The sequence below is a fragment of the Oxyura jamaicensis genome, chromosome 2 (genome assembly GCF_011077185.1).
Source record: "Oxyura jamaicensis isolate SHBP4307 breed ruddy duck chromosome 2, BPBGC_Ojam_1.0, whole genome shotgun sequence".
NCBI lineage: Eukaryota > Metazoa > Chordata > Aves > Anseriformes > Anatidae > Oxyura > Oxyura jamaicensis.
In genome coordinates, this window is record NC_048894.1 from 91,625,255 (window position 1) to 91,652,122 (window position 26,868).

The 26,868-nt window shown below is 42.0% G+C and overlaps 1 protein-coding gene across 13 annotated transcripts in view; it reads left to right on the plus strand.

Moving 5' to 3' along the window:
• LOC118161812 (poly(rC)-binding protein 3-like) overlaps positions 1–26,868 on the plus strand; it is a 522,442-nt gene that overhangs the window by 457,886 nt on the left and 37,688 nt on the right. For all 13 annotated transcript variants that reach the window (XM_035317460.1, XM_035317461.1, XM_035317459.1 and 10 more), the window contains 5 exons: positions 3,944–4,092; positions 16,617–16,640; positions 16,748–16,780; positions 19,757–19,873; positions 26,689–26,820. In XM_035317460.1, the coding sequence (XP_035173351.1) occupies positions 4,015–4,092; positions 16,617–16,640; positions 16,748–16,780; positions 19,757–19,873; positions 26,689–26,820 (384 nt within the window). In that variant the 5' untranslated portion in view covers positions 3,944–4,014. The remainder of the gene's footprint in view (positions 1–3,943; positions 4,093–16,616; positions 16,641–16,747; positions 16,781–19,756; positions 19,874–26,688; positions 26,821–26,868) is intronic.

The following is a 26,868-nucleotide window of genomic DNA, read 5'->3' on the forward strand; positions in this document are numbered from 1 at the left end:
AAAAAAAAAAAAAAAAAAAAAAAAAAAAAAAAAAAAAAAAAGTGATGGCTGTGATATTTTTAACAATATTTGCAGTGGAATTTTATTTTTAACCTCTCTTTTTTTAAAGAACCCAAAAGTTGATAGCTAAAAATGTAGGTTTTGTCGTTTTCATCTTCAAAAGATCAGGACTAGGGAGGGGGTGTTGTTATCTGGGAAAAGGGTTTCCTGAAGAACTTTACCCAGTGTGATCATACTATCGTAGCATCACAGAACTCAGCAAAAGGCTACAGCAACTGTGAACCTGTACCTAGTCCAGGATTATGGTGAATGAAGTCAAATTCAGTTGGAGGCCAGTCACTAGTGGAGTCCCCCAGGGCTCGGTACTGGGGCCAGTCCTCTTTAACACCTTATCGATGATCTGGATGAGGGGATCGAGTGCACCCTCAGCAAGTTTGCAGACGAAAACCAAGTTAGGTGCGTGTGTCGATCTGCTCGAGGGTAGGAAGGCTCTGCAGGAGGACCTGGATAGGCTGGACCAATGGGCCGAGGTCAACGGTATGAAGTTCAACAAGGCCAAGTGCCGGGTCCTGCACCTGGGGCACAACAACCCCAAACAGAGCTACAGGCTGGGAGATGAGTGGTTAGAAAGCTGCCAGGCAGAGAAGGACCTGGGAGTATTGGTTGACAGTCGGCTGAATATGAGCCAGCAGTGTGCTCAGGCGGCCAAGAAGGCCAGCAGCATCCTGGCTTGCATAAGAAACAGCGTGGCCATCAGGTCCAGGGAAGTGATTGTCCCCCTGTACTCAGCTCTGGTGAGGCCGCACCTCGAGTACTGCGTTCAGTTTTGGGCCCCTCGCTACAAGAAGGACATGGAGGTGCTCGAGCAGGTCCAGAGAAGGGCTACGAAGCTGGTGAAGGGTCTGGAGAACAAGTCTTATGAGGAGCGACTGAGGGAGCTGGGACTATTTGGCCTGGAGAAGAGGAGGTACCTAAAAGGAGGCTGTAGCGAGGTGGGGATTGGTCTATTCTCCCACGTGCCTGCTGACAGGACAAGAGGGAATGGGCTAAAATTGTGCCGGGGGAGGTTTAGGTTGGATATTAGGAAAAACTTGAAAAGGTTTTAAGTCACTGGAATAGGCTGTCCAGGGAAGTGGTTGAGTCACCATCCCTGGAGGTCTTTAAAAGACATTTAGATGTAGAGCTTAGGGATATGGTTTAGTGGAGGACTTGTTAGCATTAGGTCAGAGGTTGGACTCAGTGATCTTGGAGGTCTCTTCCAACCTAGACTATTCTGTGATTATTTTCAAACGTGGGAATATATTTCAGTAGAAACACAGCCATACCTCCATCACTAAATTTTGATCCACAGAAGGATATTAATGCCTTGCTTCTATGTGAAGCACATCTGCCTTGTGAAACCTTCCAAGCATGTCCTAAGCTACCTTAGGAGTCTAGAGATCTCAGATGGTGAATTTTGCTTCAGTACAGTTCAGAGTACAGTCTGAGATGTAGGCTATTGTTGATATACCTGGTTGTTGGTGGTTGGTTGGTTGGTTGGTTTTTGGATAGAGCTGAGCAGAAAGTGCTTGGCCTGCCAGAGCCAACACTCTTCCCTCAACAAGGAGCAGGTGAACACCACAAGACTATTCCCCTCCTTAGCCTGGGAACAACCCCAACCACCTCCTCAGCTCTTCCCTCTGCATTTCTCTGAAGGGACTGTCCTGGACACCCACTTGAAGGTTTTACTTCAAGTCCTGGAGTCCAGGTGTGACCTTAAAGAGGCAGAATATACCCTGATATTTGTCTCTGTCATTTCTGACCAGCTGAGCTGGAACATTTTCGCCTCACCCTCTTGCACTCACGGTGCATCAGAGGCATGGCCAGGCTTCTTCTGTTTTCTGCCTTCTCACCCAGACACTTTGCCTCTTTTTGACTTTCTTCATGCAGATAGGTGATGTGTAAGTGGTAAGCTTAAAAATGTGGAACAAATGGGATTTATTTCAGTGGCTAAGGCCACTGGAGAGCGTACAATAAGCCATGCATTGATTCCATGCTGGGTGAGGGAAAATCATCCCAGGTGATGGAGCAGGCAAATGGGAGCTGCTCTCTGGACGTGCTTTTAGGAAGGAACAGTTTCAGTTGGTCTTTCTCCCTCTCTCTTTTCACCTCTTTTCCTCAGGCATGTCTGACTCTTATTGCAATCACTGGAGGCACAGGGCTCTCTGTGCTCCTGAGTAGTCCTGCAGAGACATTAGGGAAAACTTTGCATCTTCCTGGGTATTTCCCAGCAGCAAAAGCATCAGGAGTGGCTTGGTCTCCAGCAGGCTTAGGCTGAAGCACAAAGCACATGCTCAGCCATCAGAAGAGTGACTTTCTGGGATGGTCTTTGTATAATACAGAGGGTAAAATGTGTAATGACAGCAGATTTAAGCCAGATATAGTGGAGCACCTTCCCCTAGCCAATAATTAATCTCTGAGACCAGAACTTTTGGAGATGGAAGTATGGATTCAGGAGGGATTAGACAAATTCAGTGAGGATCGGTCCGTCAGTGGCTACTCAATATGCCTGCCTAGATGTGGTCTCCCACTCAGGAAGGTTACAAATCACTGATGGTGGCTCCAGAAGTCTATCAAGGATGACTCCATGCACGTTTCTTATGCATCTGCTATTTCCCCCTCTCACAGATAACATGCTCAGCTAGATGGGCTTTACTTTGGTCTAGTATTGTCAGTGCCTAGTGGCTCTTAAGATGTAGCTTAATTAGTTGATGAAACAGTCTGTATGACACTCTCTCTGAAGTTCTCAGGGACTGATTTTGTGGTAGTTTGTTCCCTCATCTGAGCAGGCTGGGGGGACAACAGCCGGCCATCCTGGTGGGATGCTGCCATGTGCTCTGAACCAGTGACAGCAAAATGATTGTCCCCCAGGGTGGTCATCAGCCGGTGCCCAGGCTAGTCAAAGCTTGGGGAATCTCTAAAATCCACAGCTAATAGACAGGGCTGCCATTAACAAGAGACAACTACTGGAAGGAGTGATGTCTGCTTAGAGGCTGTGTGCTCTGTCAGATAGGCCTGAAAAGGACAAAAGTAAATAAGGGTCTCTAAGCCTTTCTACTGTGGAATTTGCCTGCCCTCAGTAATGTTCCTGCCCCCACTGTTGTTTGTACTGATAAATGTCCTTGCATTAGTAAACTTGTAATGCATCTTGTTTGTCCCTTCAAGGCCAGCCCTTGCAGCTTTCATTAGTATTTTAGGATATTTATGACTTTGTAAATGACTGAAAATCTGCAATTTGTCATTGGGAATTAAGAAGCATCTTCTTCCCACTTAGAGCTGAAGCTCAGCTTTGGCCTTTGAGGGACTGAGCCACCTCTGGGCTTGGCAGACAAAAACAAAGTCAGACAGTGCCCAGATTTACAGCAGCAAGTGACTCTTGGTTACTCAGATGTCTTTGATAATGTGTCATCTGCTGTTGCTGGTAGGCATCAGTGTTTAGGCTCAGAATTAATTTCTCTCTAGCTGGAGAGAAAACAAAGATCTCTCTTCTGCAAGAGCAAACAGAGGAAGGGAGAGTAACAGAGAGAGAAAGGGAGACAAATGAAAATAGCACCAGTCACGTGTAAATCCTGCATATACACACCCCGAAGTTTAACAGGGGGAAAGTGTTGAGAAGAGGACACTGTATTTCCCTTTGCTGTGCTCTGTACTTTCAGCCTTGGAATAATGGAAGTTAAGAGAATTTGTAAGGTTTCAAAGGGAGTTTATCATGTAATTGGTGAAGGGCTGGAGAGTTGGTAGGGGAGGGATAATAATCAAAGGAGCCTTTTCAGCACTAAACTGCAGTCCAGCAAATCAAAGGGAGGAATGTTAATTGGTTTGTACAACATGATATTCTCGGTCCAGAGTAGCCTCAGCCACTCAATGGTACTTTTTTTTTTTTCTTCCCTCTCTCTCTTTGTAGGTTGATTAAGTGAAGAGAAGGAAAAAAAAATACACAAAGCTGCTTTCAAGTATTGAAGACACAAGGCCAGGATGAACACGAAGGACTCAAAAATGACTGAAGGAGGTCTCAATGTCACACTTACCATACGCCTTCTCATGCATGGCAAGGTGAAGCATTTACTGTTGCCACAGCAGTTGCCTGTTTGTTGAGCGAGTGTGTGCAGTTACCGTCGGAGCCTGGCAGTGACACTGACAGAGGGTCTGCTCCTCCTCTTTCAATCTGAGTCAAAAGCACCATTGCCGTGACTGAAAAATCAGCCCGTGCCTTTCAAGGCATCACGCTTAAGTTTGTCCTGCAGCCCAAGTTCATTAGAACAAGCCTTGCTTGTACCAAACCCACTCTGAACAGTTCTGGTGGCAAAATGAGTTCTCTGATTGATAGTTAGCCAAATTAGACAGACCCTTGCATAAGGGTGACCTGCATACAGCTCGCTTTTCTCATCATTTGCAGTTTTGTGTGTTTTGTGGGTTTGTGTTTTTTGTGTGTTTTGTTTTTTAGTTTTTGTTTTGTTTTGTTTTTTAAGATACCAGAACATTGATTTGTGTGAAGTAATTGCCACAGAATTACTGAATATTCCTGTTGAATTCAAATGGGATAACTCTTCATTATTCTGATGTAGCATCTTATTATAGCAAACCCTTGATATAACAAGCATTTGTCCAGGTCCCCTGCGGGTTTGTTTTGGAAGGTTGACTGTAATTTCATTTCTGTCCAGCGTAGCACTTAAACATGCAGATAAGTGTGAAATCTGTGCCATAGACAAAGTGCCAATTCTGTATTGTCAGACTTAACAGTCTGATTGCCATTTATTGCAAGTTGCCAGATCACAAAATGGGCTTTTAATTAAAAAACACATTTCATTGGTTTGTTTGTATTATTTGCCTCACTGACACCAGACAATTTTAGGCTTAAGGAATGCATGTTATATAAAATAGATGTTTTTGGCTGTTTCTTACTAAGGGACAGTGGATGTATACATCATTCTGCAGATAAATTTGTAGGTATAAATCTAAAAAGTAGTTTTAACCCTGGAATTTTATTTGTAAACTGAAAATATATTTGCATTTTGACACAAGACACTTTCAACCTACGGCATGAAATCACGTTATATATCCATGGCACAAATAGGAGATTAAGATATCTCCGTCTATATTTTATTTACGGAAATGCTAGAAACTATGAGGGAATACAGTTTAAGTTTGCAAACTAGAAACAAAATTAATTAATAAAACAACCAAAAAGAAACAAACACAGAAGTTGGGTTATGCCAGAAATAAGTGTTACAGATCGAATTATGTATTTTCTCTGAAATGGTCCAACCATTTTGGTTGATTTTTTTCTCCCCTGAAATATTCAGCTTCAGGCGGGCATCTGGTGTGTAAAATCTGCATCTTAAATAGGAATCTGTCAAACAAATCTAATAACACTCTCTTTTTCCAAGCCCACCAAAAATCTGTGCGCATGTCTGCGCTGAAAATTAGTTTCTAGGGGTTGATTGTACTGGGTTCTGGTCCTAGTCCAGAAAAGCGTGTGAACACATCCATATCCTGGTGTGTGTTACCCTACTGGCTTCAGCCACATTCCTGTGTGCTTAAGTGTGCTTTTTATTAACCATGCCAGACAGCTCTGCTTCTTTCAGAATCATGCCACTAAAGCAGAAATCGAGTATCTGTCATTTTTCAGAACATTTTAGTGAGGCCATGGACTAGAGGTCTGTTGTTTTTCGTGTTTGTTGTTTCTGTTTTTTTGATTGTTTATTTTTGTGTGGTGGTATTTTTTTTCTATTTTTTTTTTCAGGAAACGGTATGGTAATCAGAAAAGAAATTAGAAAAAGCTTATTTTCTCTGTTAAATATAGCTGATTGTATATGCAGCCACTTTTAACAGTATTGGATGTTGTGTGTCCAATCTTCAATGCATATTTAGCCCCAAGGGTCTAACTTAAACCCATAAAAGCTCTGAAATTCAAAGTTTAAGTGGGATTACACCATGCATCCTCAGTTAACAAGGCACAATGGGTATACCATTAACTGAAGTATGCTCTAATCATGTGTCCTATTGTACCTAAGTATTGCAAAGAGCACATTAAATCAGAATTTATTTTGGTGATAAAAGTCAGACCCTTATGGTTTCTTTGATATCATTTCTGTGATTCAAAAATGCTGATATCAGAGTGTGAAGGATGTCTGAGTCAATCTGAACGCAGTATGAAAAGGTTGCTCTGAATGCTGTATGTGCCTCTGAAAAACAAGAAGAAACATGCTTCTCCACATTTCCCTAAGATTTGTTGTGGTAATGACATCGCTGGAAATTGCTGATCTCTAATTAGTATTTCTAGACAAAACAATTAACTGAATCAGAGCTTGGTCTGTAAATAACTGGCCATAACTTGAAAGAGAAGAGTGCAATTACATGAGTGATTTTAAAAATAACAGTAGCAAACTGGATTTGAGGAAATATAATTTGAAAATTAGTTATTTATTAGTGCCTTTCATGGAAATACCGGGCTCTAACACCATTAACATTAACTCCGTCTCTGAATCTCTGGTACTAGTGTACCTTCATAGACTAAGGTCGATGTGCTTCGTGACATTGCATTCCTTATCATGTCCATAACTGGTGTTATCGTGCTTAGTTATCTCAACTATAAACCCTGCAGACTTGGGAATTTTTCAGTGTGTGCTTTCCATGTCATTTGTTTGTAGGCTTTAAGTCAAGGATGGGCATCTTAATTACGCAATTAAGATAAGCTCTCTCAGCACACTCTATCTGCAGACAGAGGAATCAGTATTTGTACAAATGGACAGACCTCTCTCTGCAAGGGGGTACTGCATATTTAGCAACAGCAGAAACAACAAAAATAGCAAAAATCAAAGGCAGTGGTAGTGTCTAGTGAAAGGAAAGCAGACAGGAACCATCTTGTTCTCGGGGTAAATGCTTTCAGGGCCTAATATGAGAGGCATCCTCCTGGGCCAGGACTTCAGAAGGTGCGTGGTGGTGTAAGATGAAAGGCATAATTTTAATCTTGTGCTGTGTTACATCGGAAAAAAAATATATTTTAACAGTGTGAGAGCCATGAAGAGAAACCAGAAGCAACAGAAAACATTTCTCATGCTTTCTTACAATTAAGGGGAGGTTTTCAGGGAGTATGATACAAGGGCAGTGCTCAGTTGCTCATCGTGTCTGCAGAGACACAGTTGTCTTTGTTTACAGGGAGTTTTAAGAGCAATTTTAGGAAAAAACTTTTTATTTGGATGTGTGAGGAGGGGAGCAGGCTGTCTGGACATGCCGCAACATCCATTGATGTAGGCTTTTAAGGACAAGTTAGGTAAAAATGGATAAAGCTGCCACTGGCACTGCAGCCCCGTTGCTCAGTTTTTGATCGAGCTACCTGAATGCTGCTCCAGAGAGGGCAGGAACTGAGGAGTCTTTTGAAGTACATGCAAGAGGTGGATATGTAGAGTACGTTAAATAATGCAGAGATGCATTTTCATCTCTTGTTAATGAGAATTAAGAGAGAAAACTGCTTCATGCATTTTGGTAGGGAGGAGCGGTGAATGTGGGCTGGGGCTGTTTACACTGTGCTATTTCTGCATTTTGCACCTAATTCCTTCCGTTTCTTGAAGTAAAATAAGTAAAATCACTGTGGAGGGCAGAGACTTTGAATGGATATGGATATTTTAATCACCTTTGTTGGCTTTAAAATTAGAATTTCTGGGCAGGATTAGAATATTGTAGTGACTGCAAGATTTCTGCTTCCAGCAATAGTAAAAATGGCACCACTTACCTGGATCAGGTCAACAATTTTGGAGGGCTTTATGGATCACAAGTTGAGTATGTGTGCATTTGTGGGCAAACAGTTCCCAGCTATCAGAGCCCTCTGTAAGGAAAAGCAGAGCTCAGGCTCCAAAAGAACAGTTTCACTTTTTCTTTCTCTTTTGTTTTTGTCAAAATCCAACTTCTTTTAGTCCTCTGCACATTATAAGTTCCTTGAGGGAGCTCAGCATTTCTGCCTTTCCTTGGTCACCTTTTGCAGGTTTGTGTGTTTGTGACTTGTGGCTGGTTGATTTTCTTTCTTACTGCCACCGGTAATGAGGCTGGAAAATTACGGAAAATTACAGCCTTGCCCACAGGTCCCTGCCAGCGTACCTTCATGCTTGACATCTGCAGCAATCTTGTTCTTGTTTTGGTCAGCTGATGCCCAGAACGAAATAACCCAGAAGAGGCACCTACTTCGGTGATGCTGGATAATGATGACATTAGTTTTGCCTGGTTTGGATTTGTCAGCCAGTGCTGACAAGCTGATTAAGACCCTGGAAACTCACTATTAAAGGTTAATTTCAGATGGTGGTGGTAAAGAAGCAGTGGCGGGAAACAAATGTTAAATTCCAGGAAAGCGGCTTAATGGAGATGTAAATGTTGGATGCGTGAGGTGGAATATAAGAAAATATTAAAATGTGCCATCAAGGAAAGGGCAGCAGGGTCATGAACCCACTTTGGTTTCTGTCTCATAGTGCTAGTACAAGGGTCTTCCTCTCTTTTCTTCTCTCTTCCTCCCTCAAGTACAAGCCTGCAGAAGTAAAAAATACTTCTTTTCTAAAGGCACTGCACAAAGGTGTGCAGCTATGAAACTATGGTGGGTATAGCGGAGTGTGCAAGAAACCAAACTAGAACGTGTTGAGTCCAAGGAAGATTTTAGAGAAAGGAGAAGGAATTCAGAAAAAGAAAACAAAGATTATTAATGAAGTCAGATGGGTTTAGGAAAAATTAGGAAATAATGTATAGGTAGGATGAAGGAAGGAAGAGAAGATTGGAGGGAAGTAGGACTCTTGCAACTGACAAGACGTGTAAATTGTAGAAGTAAGGCAATTTAGTGGAGAAGATGACTTAGATACACGTTCAGAGAGGAGGGGAAATCTGGAAAGCATAAAGGCTGAAAGGCATCAGATATGATGGTGTTACAGAGCAGCACATTCAGGACATGCTAGTCTGGAAAGGAAAGCTATTGCAGCACGAGTATGTGCAGTTTTGGGTGTACAGCATTGGCACGTTGTGGGGCAAAGGTAGGGTAATTACCTTACTGCTCTTCTGGCAAGATCACACCTCTGGTTCAGTGCTCAGCAGCAGGTGCCGTGTGTGTGAGTGATGCTGAAGACTGGAGGGGGAATTTGCAGAAAAATAACAGTTTCAGGAGGCTGAGGAGAGCATGCCTAGCTTTGTTCAAATATTCTCAAAAATCCTCGGAGAGAATAAATACGAGTAATGGAGTGACATTATTTTGAATGGTACAAGTGCTTGTGTCTGGAAATAATGGAATAAATATAATTTTGAAACAAATCATAATCAGGGAATTCAAATAGAAACTTCTGGTATTGCGACTTTTATGGGGTTTGGGAAGTCTCCTAAGTGGATTTTAAACATGTAGGGAGCCAAGCAGCCCATGTACTATGTAGAATGTATAATCTGCATTGATGCAGGAAAGATATGATGGCTACATGGAGCTTTTCCTTCCCTGATAGCATTTACCCAATGAGAGGCTTCTCACAGTTTTAGCAGTCATGAATTAGAAAGATGAATCTGCTGTCAAATATCAGGGATGGACAAAACCCTAGGAGGGCCTTGTATTTTAAGCACTAAACTTTCAGTGCTTGCAGCTTCATTTTAGATGCACTGATGAACTCTCCCACCCCGTGGTTTCAGCAGGACCACTGGGTGCTTAGTGGAACTGGAAGGATTGATTGCAATGGCCGTGCATGGATCTTCAGGTGGTAACTCTAAGACACATTGGAGATTAATTTGTGATTATATATAGAGAGAGATTTTTAAAAGAAAAAGAAAGAAAATCCAGACTCATTAAGATGTTTACTCACACTAAATAACTCAGATATAGACAGAATGAAATCATGAAGAACATTGCCACTTTCATTTGTATAGGCAATACAGATTTACCATCAGGGATTTCTTTTAGTGGCCACTTTTGCATACCTGCTTAATTGACCCTTGATAAAGCAAGCACAGAAATAATTCGTTTTCCCCATTTTTTTCTTTTAGTTTTTACTTCCTAAAATACAGCATAAAACAAAGCAGCTTTAAGCATCATCTTCCCGTTAATTTAATCCAAGCTATAAAATGCCAACCAAGCCAATGTTTGCCCTGTTCTTCCTAGTTTTCACAAACACCATGAGAGTATTATGAGGAGTGATTGTCAGGCTTATTGCCTAGTCATGGAACAAAATTCAGTGTGCAAATACACAACACATGATGGACCTCCTTAGAGTGGTTGTAGGAAAAGCTGAGAGTTTCTCACTATTTCCACTAGCCTAAAAGAGTCAATGGAAAGGACGGTGGCATTTTCCCACAGCCTCTGGGCACTAAGTGTTCCCAGAACCAACGTTCATTGTTGAATCTTCCTACTTCTTGCAAACAGTGTCCAGTCCAGAGCCATAACAGGATGAGATTGCAAAAGGCACACATGCTATTCAGTGCTGGTGTTTCAGCATGGCCAGTAAAGGGACAGAACTGGGGTTTGATGCGTTTGTCTTTCTTTCTCCCTCTCCCTCTCCTTCTCTCTCTCTCTCTCTCTCTCTCTCTCTCTCTTTCTCTCTCTCTTTCTTTCTTTCTTTCTCTTTTTCATTTCCTTTTTCTTTATTTTTGTTGAGGTGAGGGGAGGAGGAGAAGGAGGGCAAGAGAGGATGGCAGGTTGGTGTGAAGTTGAATGCCAATTGTTTACCTGTCTGCTATCAAAAAGCAAATGAGAAATGCTTATTGGTACAGCTGGGGAAAAAAATATAGATGGACCTACGGAAGAATCATAATACCAATATTTCCATCAGAAATACAATAATTTGAAGATTTCCTCAAATATGACCACATTTGTTAGCGTGAGATCTGTGTCAGTAAGGACTTGGACTGTAGTACCTTACTAAATCAGGGCAGTTAACATTGGACAGTGATTGCTAAAGCATCACCTAGGAACGTGAAATCTCCTGTGTCAGTGAGGCTAATCCCACATAATCCCAAAACACAAATAAGACTCAGTATATCCGAGGCAACCATTTGATCCTCGAGGTAGACATGTTACATCATGTTTCCCAAATCTGACTAAGGCTTTTTTTTTCAGTCTTTAAAAAATGCTCGTGTCCTACATTCTCCATACAAACACAATGCTCAGAATATCTTCATGAAACACGTTCCTGGGGTCTTCCCTGCTGGATCTCCATGTGCTTATACAAGTTTTTTTACAACTGTATCCTCGGAACCAGGTGGAGAGAAAGAGTTGGGTTGTGATGTTATTCCTCTTTATGGATGGGAGAAAGACAGTTGGTGCTGGTCTACAACATTTTGTCAGCACAGATGTTGTTTGCTGTTGCCAGGATCCCTCTTTTTGTTGCGACAGATGTGTGTTCCCATGGCAGAAAGCTGTATTTCTTCAGTGCTTTCCTAACAGGCTTTTTCGTTTATAGAGCCCAGGCCTATTGGCCTTACCTTATCCTTGCTCACAGAAGCAGACAGATAGCGATTGAAGCACTTCCTGGATGAATTACAGGATTTAGGATGTGGCCTGTGCTTTGACAGATGCTTTGGGGTAAAAGCATATATTCTTGCATTATTTCCTAAAGACGTGTCTGCATCTCAGGGTTCCTGTGGGGTTAGTGTTCCACTTACCCCATAACGCTGGTAGTAGAAGCTGCTTGCTTAGAGCAAGATTTGTGCTTTTATATGGTCTTGGAATAACTAGCTGTTTAGTTTTGATTTCCTAGGCCACAGTAATTGTTAGACTGGCCTTACGCTTAGAAAAATGATGGAATTTCACACATTAGGTTTACAGATCAAAGATTTATCTTTATACCAAGGTTTGTCACCATTTGGTAAGCCTCCTGTTTTCTTAACGTGACTTACTTTTTTTCTTGCTGTTCAGAAGCTACACCAGACCGTTGATTAGCAAATAGCTTTCTCCTACGGCTTGTTTAATCATTCGCACCATCGAGAGCCCTGAAAAAGCCTGGGCTCACAGAGACTTCTCTGCTGCCACCTTTTGTTCCGCTGGTGCTTCCTTGCCCTCAGGTTAGCACAGATGAAGCAAAACCTGCAGAAACAGCTTTCTGCTGTGTGGTGGGCCCACCTCTCCCCAGGTGTTCGTTCAGGGTAAAAGTCACCCCATTCACGTCAATTAGGAGTGCAAATAATATCATACATTGCATTTCAGCATGACAGAAAGCATCCTGTGTTTTTGCCGTTGCTTTTCCTCGAGTTAACTGCAATGAATTGGGCGGCTGGCTAGCAATATGCTTTGCTGATACTGAGCAGAGTCTTGTTGTTCACCATTCGTGGATGTGTGTATTTTATTGGAAATGGCATATTGGAGAGAATCATAGTCATAACTCAATTTAGCCCCCAAGGCTAATTAGTTATTTTAAAGCTGTCTGAAATTAGCATGTCTGTGTCACATTTTCCTGTGTTTTTCCAAAGTGACAGGACGCAAAGTGGGAGGCCAGGTGGGAGACTGTCCTGCTTCGGGTGCTGTCACCTGGAGAAATGCCCTTTGAAAGATGTTACCCCAGCTGGGCACTCTGCACTGTCTAAAACTCAGGCCACTTCAATGAGTCTCAGGATAGGCACCCCAAATTGCTGTCATTTCATGAAGGAAAGTTGATATCCATCTGTTTAGTGTCTGCATGCACGTATTGTCTTCATGCACAAATATCTAAATATATGCATGTGTTCACGAGTCTCAGTGGATGTGGGCACGCACACAGTTGCAGCTTTTTGGAGGCATCCTATTCACCCGGCACAGTTGCTGTGGCGTATCTGCTTCTGACAGGCAGGTGTTTGCATGTTGAGGCCAAGGATTGTGGTGTGCTGGGTACTTCTTTCAGCTCTGGCAGCAGAGTTGCCAGGTTACCTTGGACCTGTCGTTCTCTCTCTGAGCTCCAGTTCCCCCCTTTGATAACGTTTTTATTTGTGGACTGCTTTTCTGTCTGCTGTTAAAATGTGACTGTAGAAAGTCTAGTAACTCCTATCATATCACTTGTTTTCCCACTATGTTTATATGTGGATGGTTAGTCAATAAGTCAATCCAAAATTGATCATAAACACTTACCTTCACTTTGTATTCCTGAGCACTGGAAGACAGCAAATAGTGCAACAGTTATTCGTACATCCTACTATACTAGTATTTTTCAAAGACAGCTCAATCACACTCCTGTCTGGCCTGTGCTGAGGCTGAATTTGATATCAAACGTGGGATTCCTCTCACCAAACTTTAGGTATGTTCTTGTAAGTCTAGGCTTCTTCCACGGCAGATGTAGAAAGACGAAACCCTTGATGAAACCCCCAGTTCTCCCCTTCTGTTTGGGGAACAAAACCCTCCATTGTCTCTCGCGGAGGAGCCTGTGTGCCTGGATTACACTGGACTCCTAGCTTTTAATGAACTGATGCAGGTGACAGACATCCCATCCCTTCAGTCTAAGCAGTAAACTAGAGCACAGTTTGAGCACCTGGCAGATTTAGAAACATTTTCTGGGTAAGATGAAGTTCTAAAAATAACCTTGGATAGAAATATTGACAAAGATCGAGTATCATAAAAATGGTGTTAGATATCTTATAAAGCACTAAACGTAATTTAGGGTGGTATAAGTATCTGTATGAATCAAATACTGGACTGCATAAAGAATCATTAAAGGTTTGATGAAGTAGGATGAGTAATTTGGAGAATGAGGCGGAAAGAATTTTCTGATTTTATCTGTGCCAGAAGAAGGTTTCTCCTAATTAAAACACGATCCATCGTCTCTACTACTTACAGGAGCTTTCCTAAAAAGAGAAAAAGTCCTCAAAAGGCTATAGCAACCAGTTTAGAATGGTTCCAGATTTTTTTTCCTTTGGAGTAATTCATATGGATCTAAAAATTTGGAAAATTCAGGAGTATCCATGTGAAAGTAATATTTCTCTTTCCGCCCTCCCTTTCCTCACGTTTCCTAGCAGAATCCCACCTCACCGGGAGCTGCAGTGCAGGGAGGAGGTGGTGTTTGCCACGATGCTTTGGAACTGCCTCCTTGCAGAATGAGCTTTAAATTTTCCCTTTGTCGAGGAGAAGGTTTGAGGTACTCTATAGAGTTACAGTGACATCTTCTAGCATGATCTAAGGAGCTGGTCACAAATCTCGAACTACTTTTTTCATTGGGATTCACGCTGAGCATTCATTCACTTCTTTGGTAGCTTGTGCTCTTCAGCAGCAAACAAGGTGACGTTTGCTCAGGTAGAATTCCTGTTTCCACTGAAATCAATAGCAAAACATCCACAGGCGTCAGTGAAGTAAGCAGCTTGAGAATCCTGATACTTTATGCAGCACTTTACTTGTTTAAAGACTCCTGATTTCTTTGTTTGAAATACACCATCTTTTTTTACTAGAGCTGTAAACGGTATATTGCTTTACTGTTTCCAAAGCTAAAGTATCTTTTCCTATTTCCAAGGAAGATATATTTGTGCTTATTAGCCATGGTCCATTCATACATTTCTGAAAGAACTGCAGCTGACATTAAGAGCCAGCGTGATCAAATGGATTAGGCCAGATTTCACAAGGAGTGTGTGACAGCAGAGCCTTATAGGTTCAAGACCAGGCTTATAGCTTCTAATGAAACTTCGGATGTAAACAATAAATAAAAAATGAAACAGACTGAAATTCAATTGTTCACCAATAGCAATCAAAATACAGTATGTTCAGCCACAGTAAAAAGTTCTCCTACCTCCTGAGAATCTGTTTTACGCAATAAATTATTTCTGAAACCTGGGATTAAGAGGAATGGAAAAAAATATTCAGTGTAAATTCACGGAATGCACTGAGCAGGCCGTTGGGAACTACTAGATGTGACAGGTTCCCATCACTGAGAGTTACGTGTGTCTGTGTCCCCTCTTAGCCCAGTACCTTTTCATCCCATTCAGTAGTTACAGACAGGTTGGCAGTGTTACAGCGATAGCCTAGAAAAATAGTCAGATCTTCAAGCCTTGTGGATTGGGTGTCCCAAATCTGTGTCGCTGCTAACAAAAACGCTGCCCCTTGCTAGAGAACCTGCCCAAAATGCTGACAAGGTGGTCTCAGACATGGGACAAGGTCTCACTAGCCCAAGGAGAAGGCTGGAAGAACTCACCTCAGCCTGCTGGCTACACTCCTACTAATGGAGCTCAGCATTTGGTTGGCCTTCTTTGCTGCAAGGACACACTGTCAGCTCACGTTGGAGCTGTGCATTGGGACCCTCGGGGCTTTTTCTGCAAAGCTGCTTTGTAGCAAGTTGCTGCCCAGCCTGTCCTGCTGCCTGGGCTTGTTCCATCCCAGGCACAGGACTTTGCATTTCACTTTGTCGTACTGGTTGAGGTTTCTCTTAGCCTGTTTCTTTAGCCTGTCTAGGTGACTCCAAGTAGCAGACTTGCTACCTTGATGGGTGGTAGCCCCGGGTTGGCGTAAGCTGCAGACTTGCCGAGGGCTCCAAGGAACCACGTGCCAAAGTTGTTCCCTGAGATTGGTCTTCTCACTGAGAGGTGTTCGTGTCTTGTGAGGAGGCACAAGCACAAACAGCTTCACAATATGAGCTTATAAATAACCTAGTGGTGAGAAATAGCTCTCTCCCAAGGGCGGTGCTGTCAGTCTGGCACTGCAGGGTGAAGTTAGTACCACTTTATCATGGGTCTGGATAGAGCGACAGGGGATAATTTCTTAAATCTTACTCCTGTGGCAGTGTTTCAGGGTGAGTCGGATGTAAGTGTATAGGTGAAGGTGAGAGGTAGGGGAATATGTCTACGACAACTACATGGTCTTAAACCATGGAAGTAGATTTCACACTGAGAGGAGTTTATTTTCCCACAGCTGCTGTCTCCTCCATCAGGTGATTCCCAGTCTGATGTTACACCTGCGTGACTTGTACAACATGCCCAGACTGTTCATTTTAGAGTTATTAGCTTCTCTTTTGTTACCTGTTGCTTTTACGCACCAGATTTTTAACCCCTGGGATGTTGCTGGAACTGTCAAATCATTTCCCCGTTGTATGCTCACAGTGACATTTGTCGGTATTTTGTCCCTTAATGGAAAATGTGGGAGTCCAGTAGCAATTCCCAAATCCCTAAAAACCGATTAGCAATTATTGCTCTCTACGTGCTTAATGGGAGATTAAGACAGGCCACCAGGTGTTTATGCAGTAACACTTCATGGCATGGAAATTCAGCTCTAGCTGTTGAATGATGAAAAGAGGGTAAATGCCTGCCCTCAGAGAGATCAGCAATTATTTTGATGCTTGCATTATATCCCATTTTGCCTAGCAGGTTATGTAGTCCTATTATTTCTGAACTTTTCATTCCCTAATATAAGGGTTTATCTGTGTTTATAGCAGCACAATTGATCTGTAACTGCAAGATCAACTCTTGTTAAAGGCATTTTTCTTGCACAATCAGTACGCTGTGAAGCCGCGTTTTCAGTCCGCCCCTTTGTGTCTAACACGGCACTTCTGTGTATGGCAACAATGGGAAACGGGGCTAGGCATTGCAGGTCTGAAATAAGTGATAGTAAAATAGCTCAGCAGCTTAGCAAATGCTCTCCAGTAGCGAATCGTATCATTCACTTACGCTGTCTTCTTTTTCTGTTTCAGGAGGTTGGGAGCATTATTGGAAAGGTCAGGAAATTACTTTCTCTCTTTATTGTCACGTCAAAATATTGTCTATCTGTTCACTTCATCGGCCCAGGCTAACTTTTTTTTTTCTTTTCCCGTTTCTTTAACAGAAAGGTGAGACAGTTAAGAAGATGAGGGAGGAGGTAAGACCAGCCTTGATGTCTTGTTTTCTTTCCAGCTCGGGGAACAACTTGGCGTGTACAGAACGACACTGCCATCAAGCGGGCAGCTCATTTCACATCACCGCTCCGTTACACCTGCTCTCGTATAAATAAAATGTGCTGGCCTAAATTAAGCCCTGCTGTTAGTGCCCCCTCTTTATCACAGCAGCAGTCTGGAGGCTTGCATTCCCATAGCAATATGTGTTATCTCAGGAGCAGCCTGGGCAGCGTGATTCAGTGCATCCAAACCATGATATTTCACCACTATTTCCCTTACCACACCAGCATCGCTCCTGCATGCAGCATGGCCTCCTGGTAGAGAGCTTCCAAAATCTGAAACCACGCTTTAGACTGATGCTATGGAAGGTCTGGGGGTAGACATGACCTTCAGCAGAGCTGGAGCCAAAGCACCCTTCTGTCTTGTCTTGGCACAGACTGAATTTTTCACAGTTTTGCAGCTGTCAGTAGGCTGTGGACAGGTAGATCTGCACACCAGATCACATCCTTTGACAAGTTTGTAAGCACAAAGAGGCTAACAACACAGGGCACTGCATAAACTTCGGTCTCCCCAGGTGCTTGGAGGCTTCTTTCCCTTCCTCAAAGCAAGGTGTGGTGTCTTTAGAGGATTATACCTAGCTCCAAGGCAAAGGTTATGGACCCACACTTGTCTTGCGAGTCAGCACATCTAACCTGCAGGTTCCTGTAACTTCCCTTCTTTGAATCATTGGCTAAAAGCATAAGTCAAAAGAAAAATCCTACTGTTTGAAACTTCAGGAATGTAGAGAGAATGCCTCAAGAAAAATTGATTTGGTTCTGGGTTCTCTGCTGTACTTTATTATGTCAGCTGCTTTGTTGTTTTGTACACTGATAGAAGGTCTCTGGCAGGAAAATCTCCATATACTTGCAGTGAATAAAAATACTGAGATACATCTTCAAATATACACAACAGGGAGTTCATTTTCAGGCTGACTGAATACAACGCTCCTTTTTTGATAAGAGATTTCATCCATGTTTTCATATATAAGTACAATTGATAGGACTTAAGAAAAAAAATGCTTCCAATGTACTAGGTAACAGTATATTGGCAGTTACAGCTGAGATTTGATTAAATGCATTGTAGTTTAATTAATAATTGTGATCACAGACAGTTATCTTTAGATATAAATTGTTCTCACAAAGGGGAAGCTATCATTAGAAAGTGCTCCTGACTTCTGGGTCAAACATCTTAGTGAAGAGTTATAGTTCTTGGTTCATTTTTCAAGGTAAATGTTAAATATTTGTCTTCCATTCTTGAAAAGCTGTCACTTACATGTTGTCACAAGAGGCGTTGTTTCTTTATTTGTTCATTTTTTAAAAAGGAATTATATGCCTCTTTACTGTCAACACAGGACTAATCAGCTATGTCTTTTCAAGTGGCAATAACTCAGTCCTTCTTTTAAATGACTAACTTCTTCAATACTTGTTAAAAAAAAGAAGCATAATTTTAATTTAACTCTCCTGACAGATGTGGTAAGTTGCAAGCCATCTTTTTGGAACGAAATGCAATGTTACCTTGAGAAATATCACAGAAAAAAAATAAAAAAATAATAATAAAAAAAAAATCCAAAACCCACCAATCTGTCCCCTGCAGTCATTAACTTTCTACACAAATTTTGGAGATTGACACATCACCTTTTAATTGCCTGGGCAGGCTCCTCTCAGGCCCACTGCAGAGCAGCATCCCCAGGAACAGACAGTGATCCCACTACCAAATGCTGCTGCCGGCTTGACCCAGCCCTGGGCTCGATCTCCTTCCTGACTGAACATTGATGTTTGATTAGAGCACTTAGGTTGAGCTGTCAGAAAAAGTGACTGCTGCCCTTTCTTATCTCTGAACATTGAGTATATCTGCCAGCAGAGTCCGTGACAGCAAGATTTTTCTATTAGTACTTTCTGGTGGGTTTTGTTTGTTTGTTTTCTTGTGTTTGGTTGCTGTCACATGGGGAAATAAGCTATCTTTCTGTTCAGCAGCAGTATACACATGAGGAAAGGTTCAGACACACAGTGTATCGACTGATTTGTGGTAACTTTGAAGGCAAAGGTCCCAATTAACTTAGGTTATCTCATATTTGCTAGAGGCCAGCATCCTCGAGACAATCAGTGCCTGTGGATCAGCTGAGGCTCTGTTGACTTCTTAGGCTGCACTAACACATTTCCATGGCTGAAACCTCAGAGGAAGTGTAGGGCTGATCTTGCCTGAACTGGACTCTATTATTATCTACACTAAGATCCTGTTAAATATATTTACAACTGATTTAGGGTTTTTTTTGCTGCACTGCCACAGTGACATAAAGGGGAATAGGTATACCTGACAGTCATGTTCATTTGTCTCCAAGACACAGTTCTCTAATTTATTCCAACACTCTCCTTACTTTAAGAAAACAACACCATAATGTTGTATATCCTACCAATATTTCTTAAAAGGATTGTTCTGTGTATATTAATTGACTGAATTCGTATGACATACAGTTATAAGAAACCTTCTCCATATTCCAAAGCAATGCCCCAGATAGACAGATCAAATGCTGTATTTGGGTCCAAACCTCTAAGAAACCGATGCTCCCTGAAGGAAACAAGCTTGCCTGAAATTCTGCAGCTCCAGTCCTCTTTAAGGTTAACCCTCCAAGAGAGAAAGGAAAAGACTTGATAATGTAATTATTTGTAACTTTGAGCTACGGAGGTGCTATTTGCATACTGTGATGAAAGCTGGATAAGTGTTTACCAAGACAGAACCTGGCTTCCCGCAGTTAGATGAATTTTTGGAGTGCGATCAGTTTATGCTGAAATTATATGATGTTGGGGCTGCAATCATAAGGGAGTGAATTAGATGCCTCAAGATGTTTCTTCCCAATCCCCTAATCCTGCTTTCTTTGCTCCCTGGGAAGTATAAATTTGAAAAGTATTTGTTCTTTTTGACAGAGTGGAGCTCGAATCAATATTTCAGAAGGTTCCTGTCCAGAAAGAATTGTGACAATAACAGGCCCAACAGATGCAATTTTTAAAGCTTTTTCTATGATTGCACTAAAATTTGAAGAGGTAAGCAAATAAAATACATTTTTCTCTCTTCAGGTTTAAATACAAACACTGTTTGAATTTTCTCATGTTTACTTTAATGTTAAATATGATTTGTTTAATGTTCTATTTAATAGCAATGAAAGTGGTTGTATTTTTATAAATGCTTTTGGCAGTAACACTGAAGAAAAATAATGGGTCAATTTACAAGCTGTTTGATCATTTCTTTTGCTTTTTGGAGGCTTCAGGGAAAAGCAATTGCTTCTAGTAATGTGCACTAATGGTAAGAAAAACATCTTGGAAAATCTCTGGTCCCATTGTGGGTTCGATTTGAAAAGAATAATTGCCTAACTTTTAGCTCTGTTTTTATATGATTCCATTTGATATTGATGTAAATTTTATATATCTTGAAATGAATATATAATTCATTCAACTAGAAAAACATATTTTATAAACCTGTGTAATTACTAATTGCCATATTTAAAGATTGGCTTTTTAAAATAAATTGAAATAAAGGCACTAATAGTAAGTGAGGCAAGAGAGTGCTCAATTTACTGTAGAATTACCACTCAGTGCAGATATGTACCCGAAGTGCTCAGATCTCCTCGTGTTTCATGGACCAGCTGCAATTAAATATGGTCACCACTTTAATGGGAAACCTCAAAGAAAAGGCAGCAGACTACCGATCATGAACGTGGTCCCTTAGGAGAGGACTTAACTCCCTCTTCTTTTGAAAAACAGTCGTCCACGTGTCTCTCCTGTACTCCATGGACTAACAGAGGCTCCTGTAGAAGGCAGTTCACCTTCTCCTGAAGAAATTGCCTACGGAGACATGGTCTAAAGCAACTGCAAAAGGACAAAGGGGCTGTGTCTCTCCACTGATGACTAAATTAGTGGGATTTGAATCCCGTTCTTAAGAGCACATTTTTCTTCGTGTTAGTAAAGTTGCTCTTCTTGCTTCCCCATAGCTCTGGGAGATGCCAGCACTGATGGGAAATGTCAGTGTTTGACATTATTTATTTATTTATGGTGGCTATTCACATTTAGAGTAACAGGATTAGAAGATAGTTTGTGGGTCATCGGATCATGAAATCACAGAACCATAGAATGGTTTGGTAGGAAGGAAGCTTAAAGACCATCCAGTTCCAACCCCGTGCCATGGGCAGGCACACCTCCCACCAGATTTTGGGGTTGCCCAAAACCCCATCCAGCCTGGTCTTGAACACTTCCAGGGATGGGGCATCCACAGCTTCTCTGGGCAGCCTGTGCCAGTGCCTCACCACCCTGCAGTTTTCTGCTAGCATAAGCATTATGTTTTGCAATCTCCTTCATGGCATAATCAAGAACTAGTTAGATTTTTTTTCTAGTATCTGATGTTGGATCCAAAACCTCAGTTCTCTGATTTTTGAACACCTTTTTCCCCCTCCTCACCAAAATTTATTCACCAGCAGCTTTTGCAGCTTTGATCCTGTGCCAGCACCGGCTGATAAATCTGGCCTTTCCAACCCTGAGGATTCCTCCTAGACACATTTTTATAAAACAGTTTTATCCCCTCACACCTTCACTTTTGCTAGAATAAATGAGTCAGGCTCAGTCTTTCATTCAATGCATTCTCCACCCCCCTCACCGTTCAAGTAGCCCCTCTCTGCCTTTTTCCAGTTTAAGCTAAACACACGTGTTAATTGCGGACAGGTTGCAAATGAGGTTCCACGGGGGCTTATTTAATGACACTAACAGTCCTCTGTCCTGGCTGTTAGGCTAACACAACCCTATCATTACTTGAAATGCCTCACCTCCTACTAGTGTAACATTTTGCACATAACCATGCTGTGGTTGGCGGGTGTACCCAGCTCCTCCTCAAGTGTTTGCAGTGGGAACCTCTTAGGTCTCATCAGGCCATCTCGTTAGAGCCTAGATGAACATACTGGAAATGTTAACACCATCAGAGCTAAAGAAAAGTGGCCAAAAATCTAGCAGTAAAAATTAAGAGGTTTGCTTAACATCGTCTGGATGTAACATTGTGGGTGACATTGGTAGTAGGGTGATGGTTGGACCAGATGGCCTTGAAGGTCTTTTCCAACCTTAATGATTCTATGATTTATATTCCCCCAGTCCTTCATGGTATTCAGATCTTCCTGTGAAGTATTGCAAACTTTCAGTGTGTTGATAAATACCTTGGTTTTGTGGCATGGTGCATTTAATAAGAATGCTATTTCTTTTCCTTACCAACTTTTAATGAGATAATACTGGTTTTGAGGTTGAATCTTGAAGAACTGCACAAGTAATTATCTACAGTCCAATTTTAAAACTACCTGTTTTCATTTCCTATACGGTTTTATCTCCTTGCCCATCTCATACCAGTCCCTGTTCTTTCTAGCTTAAGGGACTGTTTCGTGTACAGCACCATTCCAGCCCCCTGAAATCCAGAGAGAGCGGCCTCTCTGCAGGAAGAACATGTTCTGTTTAGGACCTTATCCCGCAAAATGCTGCAGGACTCTTTAACAGAGCTAATCCCTGCCAGTTCCCATCAAAATGAGACCCCAGTAGAAATAACGCTGCATTTCTCATAAAAACATTGAACACTGCACAACATCAGATCCCCATCCCGTCCACCCTCAAGAAACCCGCTGTGGTGTTTTTGAATGTGTTGTAGCTAGCAATAGGCAAAGAAATGTGAATTTATGCATATTCGCCCTCGTAGATATTAGAGGGTAACCTGGACTCACAGCGTTGATTTTAGCAAAAAGGTATTGGCACGTACTGTAGATTTCATGCATCGTATGTATTCTGAAGTATCTGTAGTTAGTTTCAACATAATTGGCTTCCAGTGTATTTAAAAGAACAGTGGTAAAGGAAAATGTCTCATATAATCAGTTAGGTTTCCTATAATTATTCTTGTCAATACAACGAGGTAGTTGTAGTACTTTGGAGTCAAAATGAAATACTGCTTCAGAAATTACAAATGAGCTAGCTACCAACTATTACTTCTCATGCATAGCTTTTTCTTGGAGATTTCTGTAGCCATTTAAAAAATAGAAAATCCCAAAACAGTATGTCATTCTTGCTATAAAATATTCTTCGCATTATGCTAAGAAATCTGAATATTCCTTTTTACACACAAATAATTCTTCAGCCCTTTTATGGCTGGAGGACAGCTCTTGTAGCAGCTGGTTCTAAATATGAAGCTCTTCCTTATCAGTGCAACTGAAACCCATCAGGGTGGTTACCAGCTAGGTCTGTGCAGTCTGCACAGTATCCTTTTCCCAGTGTCCACAGGCTCAGTCTGTCAACACAGCCAGAACAATTTGTAAATTAGAGCATTTCTGCTCTTCGTTCTAGCTGTCATCGCTGGGCTCTGTATATCTCTTCTGATGCAGCAAGAAGCATGTCTGGGTTTGGTTTGGTTTTATTTTGTTATTCTGCTTTCAGCATGAAGTCCTTGAACCCTTAATTTCAACCCTACAGATAAAAGTGTGAGGATAAGCAGGTCTAGGAAGACATGGGAGCTTCATGACACTTTTCTGATGTTAGCAAAAATCTCCAAATTGTGGCTAGAGAGGAAAAAAAATGAAAGATATGGAGGAGTGTTCTCTGTGTTGTTTCTCTGCAGTCATTTATCACTCTGCTTTGTCAACCTCCCCAGATAAAAGTTGTTTTTCTAGCAACCTGATGAATTTAGGGGTTAAGCAGGTAATCGCACAAACCATTAAGATGTTCACTGCAGAGGAAAACCAGAATTGTTTAAAAATGACACTAACCCAGACAGACCACTGGAGTTGCAAGAGGAGACATTGCAGAGCAGTGATTTCCAGATTGGAGGCTGAGACCCAAGAAATGCAACTACTAAGTTCATTGGTGACTGGGGCAGCTCTGGTCTGGGGCATAAATCTGTGTAACCCGCTGCAAACCATATACAGTAGCCAAGTGCTGGAATAACTAGCAGGCAGAGCTGGGTGGTCAGACCTTCTCCAAATACATCAGAAAAAGGTTGGTGGAATCCTTGCTCATTTGTGAATGTTTATGAATAATTTGCTTAGCTCTAGGAAGAAGAAGGGGAGAAAGGGAAGGTGATAAAACATCTACTTGCTGCTACACCTTCGGCAAATCTTGCGATGGTCATTACCAAGTGAGGAGCCACCTCACGGACTGGTTTTGCTGACTGTGAAAACTGGCAGCTTTAACATAAAGGGGCGCCTTCAAGAAAAATGAGGAGAGACTTTACCAGGGAATACAGAGATATGACAAGCAAGGGGTAGCGGTTTTAAAATTAAAATGGGTAGATTTAGATCAGGCATAAGGAATAAATTCTTTACTATAAGGGTGGTGAGGCACTGGTGCAGGTTGCCCAAAGAAGCTGTGGATGCCCCATCCCTAGAGGTGTTCAGGGCCAGGCTGGATGGGGCTCTGGGCAACCCCAGAACACTGGGAGGTGTCCCTGCCCATGGCAGGGGGGTTGGAATGAGATGGTCTGTAAGGTCTATTTCAACCCAAACAATTCTTTGATTCTATGATATAGAAACCAGTAAAGAAGAATTATGATTTTTTTTTATTTCCTGGTGGTTTAGGATATCACTGAGCTGCCAGGTTTGCTTGCCTTGGAGAGCCTTAGGCACTGTGACTCTGGGTCACGTTACCTGCCCCAGAGCTGGGGACACCAGAATGTAGGGCTGCTGTGAAGCTCCAGCGCTGGGGCAAGTCTCTCCCAGCACTCCCAAGTTCCCAGTTAGCTCATCCTGGCTGGGGAGCAGATGAGGAAAGCAGGCAAAAAGCCATGCAAGGTCCAACTCCAGTGTCTTACAGACATGGATGGAGTGCCCCAGAAAGTCAGAGGTTAAAGAAGCAGGAGTCTTCCAGCTTGAAAGAAAACTGTTCCATGATAATTTTTCCAGCCAACCCTCCCTTGGGAACCTGCAGTTCTGGAGAGGTTGTTTTTGGTCTTTGATCTTTTGTTGTGTTTTCAAGCTGGAGTGATGCTTTTATGAGCTTGTCACTGAGACTCCATGTTTAGGCTTGGCTCCTTTCAAATGATGTGGAGAAAATAAAGATCACAGCAGCCTTCAATGAACTACGTTTGTGAAGTGCTTTTGAAGGCACTAAGTGCAGTGAATGCTTCAAGGCCAGGCCAGTTATGGAATGGACGTGGTAGACATTATCGGAGTCATGCTGGGTGGCTTTGAAGTGAGTTATTTGCCTACATCTGGATGATTGTGAGCCACTACCTGACATGAACATGATCTAGTGAGATGGTATCTTCCAGCTGAAAAATTGGCAGGACTTGCACTTTATTTCAGATACATGGGTGCTGCAAAATTCCGCTATCCTCCTTGCTTTATTTTGGATAGCAATCTCTCACTGACACTGGCACTAAATGAAATGTGAGTTACTGGCTGGCAGAGAAACGATCAGATCGCTGTCTTATGGCATGCAGCCATGCCTCATTGTGTTCAAGAGTTTTTCATCTCTTTCAAGCTAAGCAAGGTCATACTGAGCCGGTTCTTAGACAGCAGAATGCTGCCTCCACAAACACAGAGATGCTGCAGGAAGAAGTGCTGGTGTTACAGAGCTGAGCTCCCGCACCAGGTCAACAAGGTGTGCAGAGTTGTTTAGAGTATTTTCTTGTTCAAGTTGGTGTCCTGATCACACAGAATAGGAACTTTTTTTTTTTTTTTTTGTAAAAGTGGTAGTCTTGATAAATAAGGATATAAGGTATCACATTAGTTTAGTCTGCTGTAATTCTCGTTGCATCTTAAACGAGTTAGATGAATGTAAAATGCATGTTTTCTATCGTTCTTATCCTAATCTTTTCTGTGAGCTGTGCGATAGCTGTGCCATGCCACCTCACTTACAAAATGAGGTAATCTTTTCAGCTCATTGTCAACGTCGGCAAACCGCACCAAGATTCCCATGATCTGGTGGACAGGTGCTATGAAGCCTGTGGATTATGGTGGTTTTTTTGGTCCTAAGTGCTCTCAACAGCATCCCATCATTCAGTGGAAAATTAGCCTTACCTTTTCCTTTGTTGTCTTGGCTAGAAGATTTTGAACAAGCAAACTATATTTAAAACAGTGTACACCTTGTGACAAGTAGTATATTACAGTGCTCTTGAAAATGTGCAGTGTAGTCTCGCGGGGTAAAAAGATATATGAACACAGGTTAAAATACCTGGATACAGGTAACTGCTATTGTTTCTGCTGTGGTTATAATGCTGTGAAGAAAAATATTTTAAAATTACACGGGGCTACAAATATACAGATCTGCTACAAAACAGAAATTAAACCTGGGCACGGCAAAATATTTATCAAAATAGCCTGATTTTATTTGCTTCAGATTACTCCGATTCTTTGTCGTTTCCTTTATAACCCTTCTTCTTTGTGTCAAATCTGACAAGATGCATGAAATGTAAATGCGTATAATATAGTAGAAATGTTCTATGATTCGATGATTCTAAATGTTCTGCTTGAGATAGTGGAAAATGAGATAAAGTTAGGATTTGAGGGCTCATGAACTCAAAAACTTGCTTGTTTTCTCCATCTGGTTCAGATGGTCTAATGGCAGCCTCCTCCCAGCCTTGTCACAGACACTATTCTCTGGTCCCACAGCTTGGACCTGAAACACCAGAGAGCAAAAGCCTTCCTCCTCTGCCACAAGCTTCTTTTGCAGTTTGTGCTTGTGGCATATCATCTGCAGAGCCGGTGGCTTTACCCGCAGCAGAGACGAGCTGTGATTATTTGCACCCTCCCCAGCTCTTGAAGAACAGCCCAGGCATTTGCTCTGAGCCCTTTAATACTTAAGAGGAATGACAAATCCTCAACTAATTCATATTGACATTGCTATTACAGGACATAAATGCTTCAATGACAAACAGCACAGTGACAAGCAAACCACCTGTAACACTGCGGCTTGTCGTCCCAGCAAGTCAGTGCGGATCCCTTATAGGAAAAGGAGGCTCCAAAATCAAAGAAATCAGGGAGGTAAGTCTCGGGGTGTCTGTCGGGGACACGAGCTAGCTTGGTGTCCTT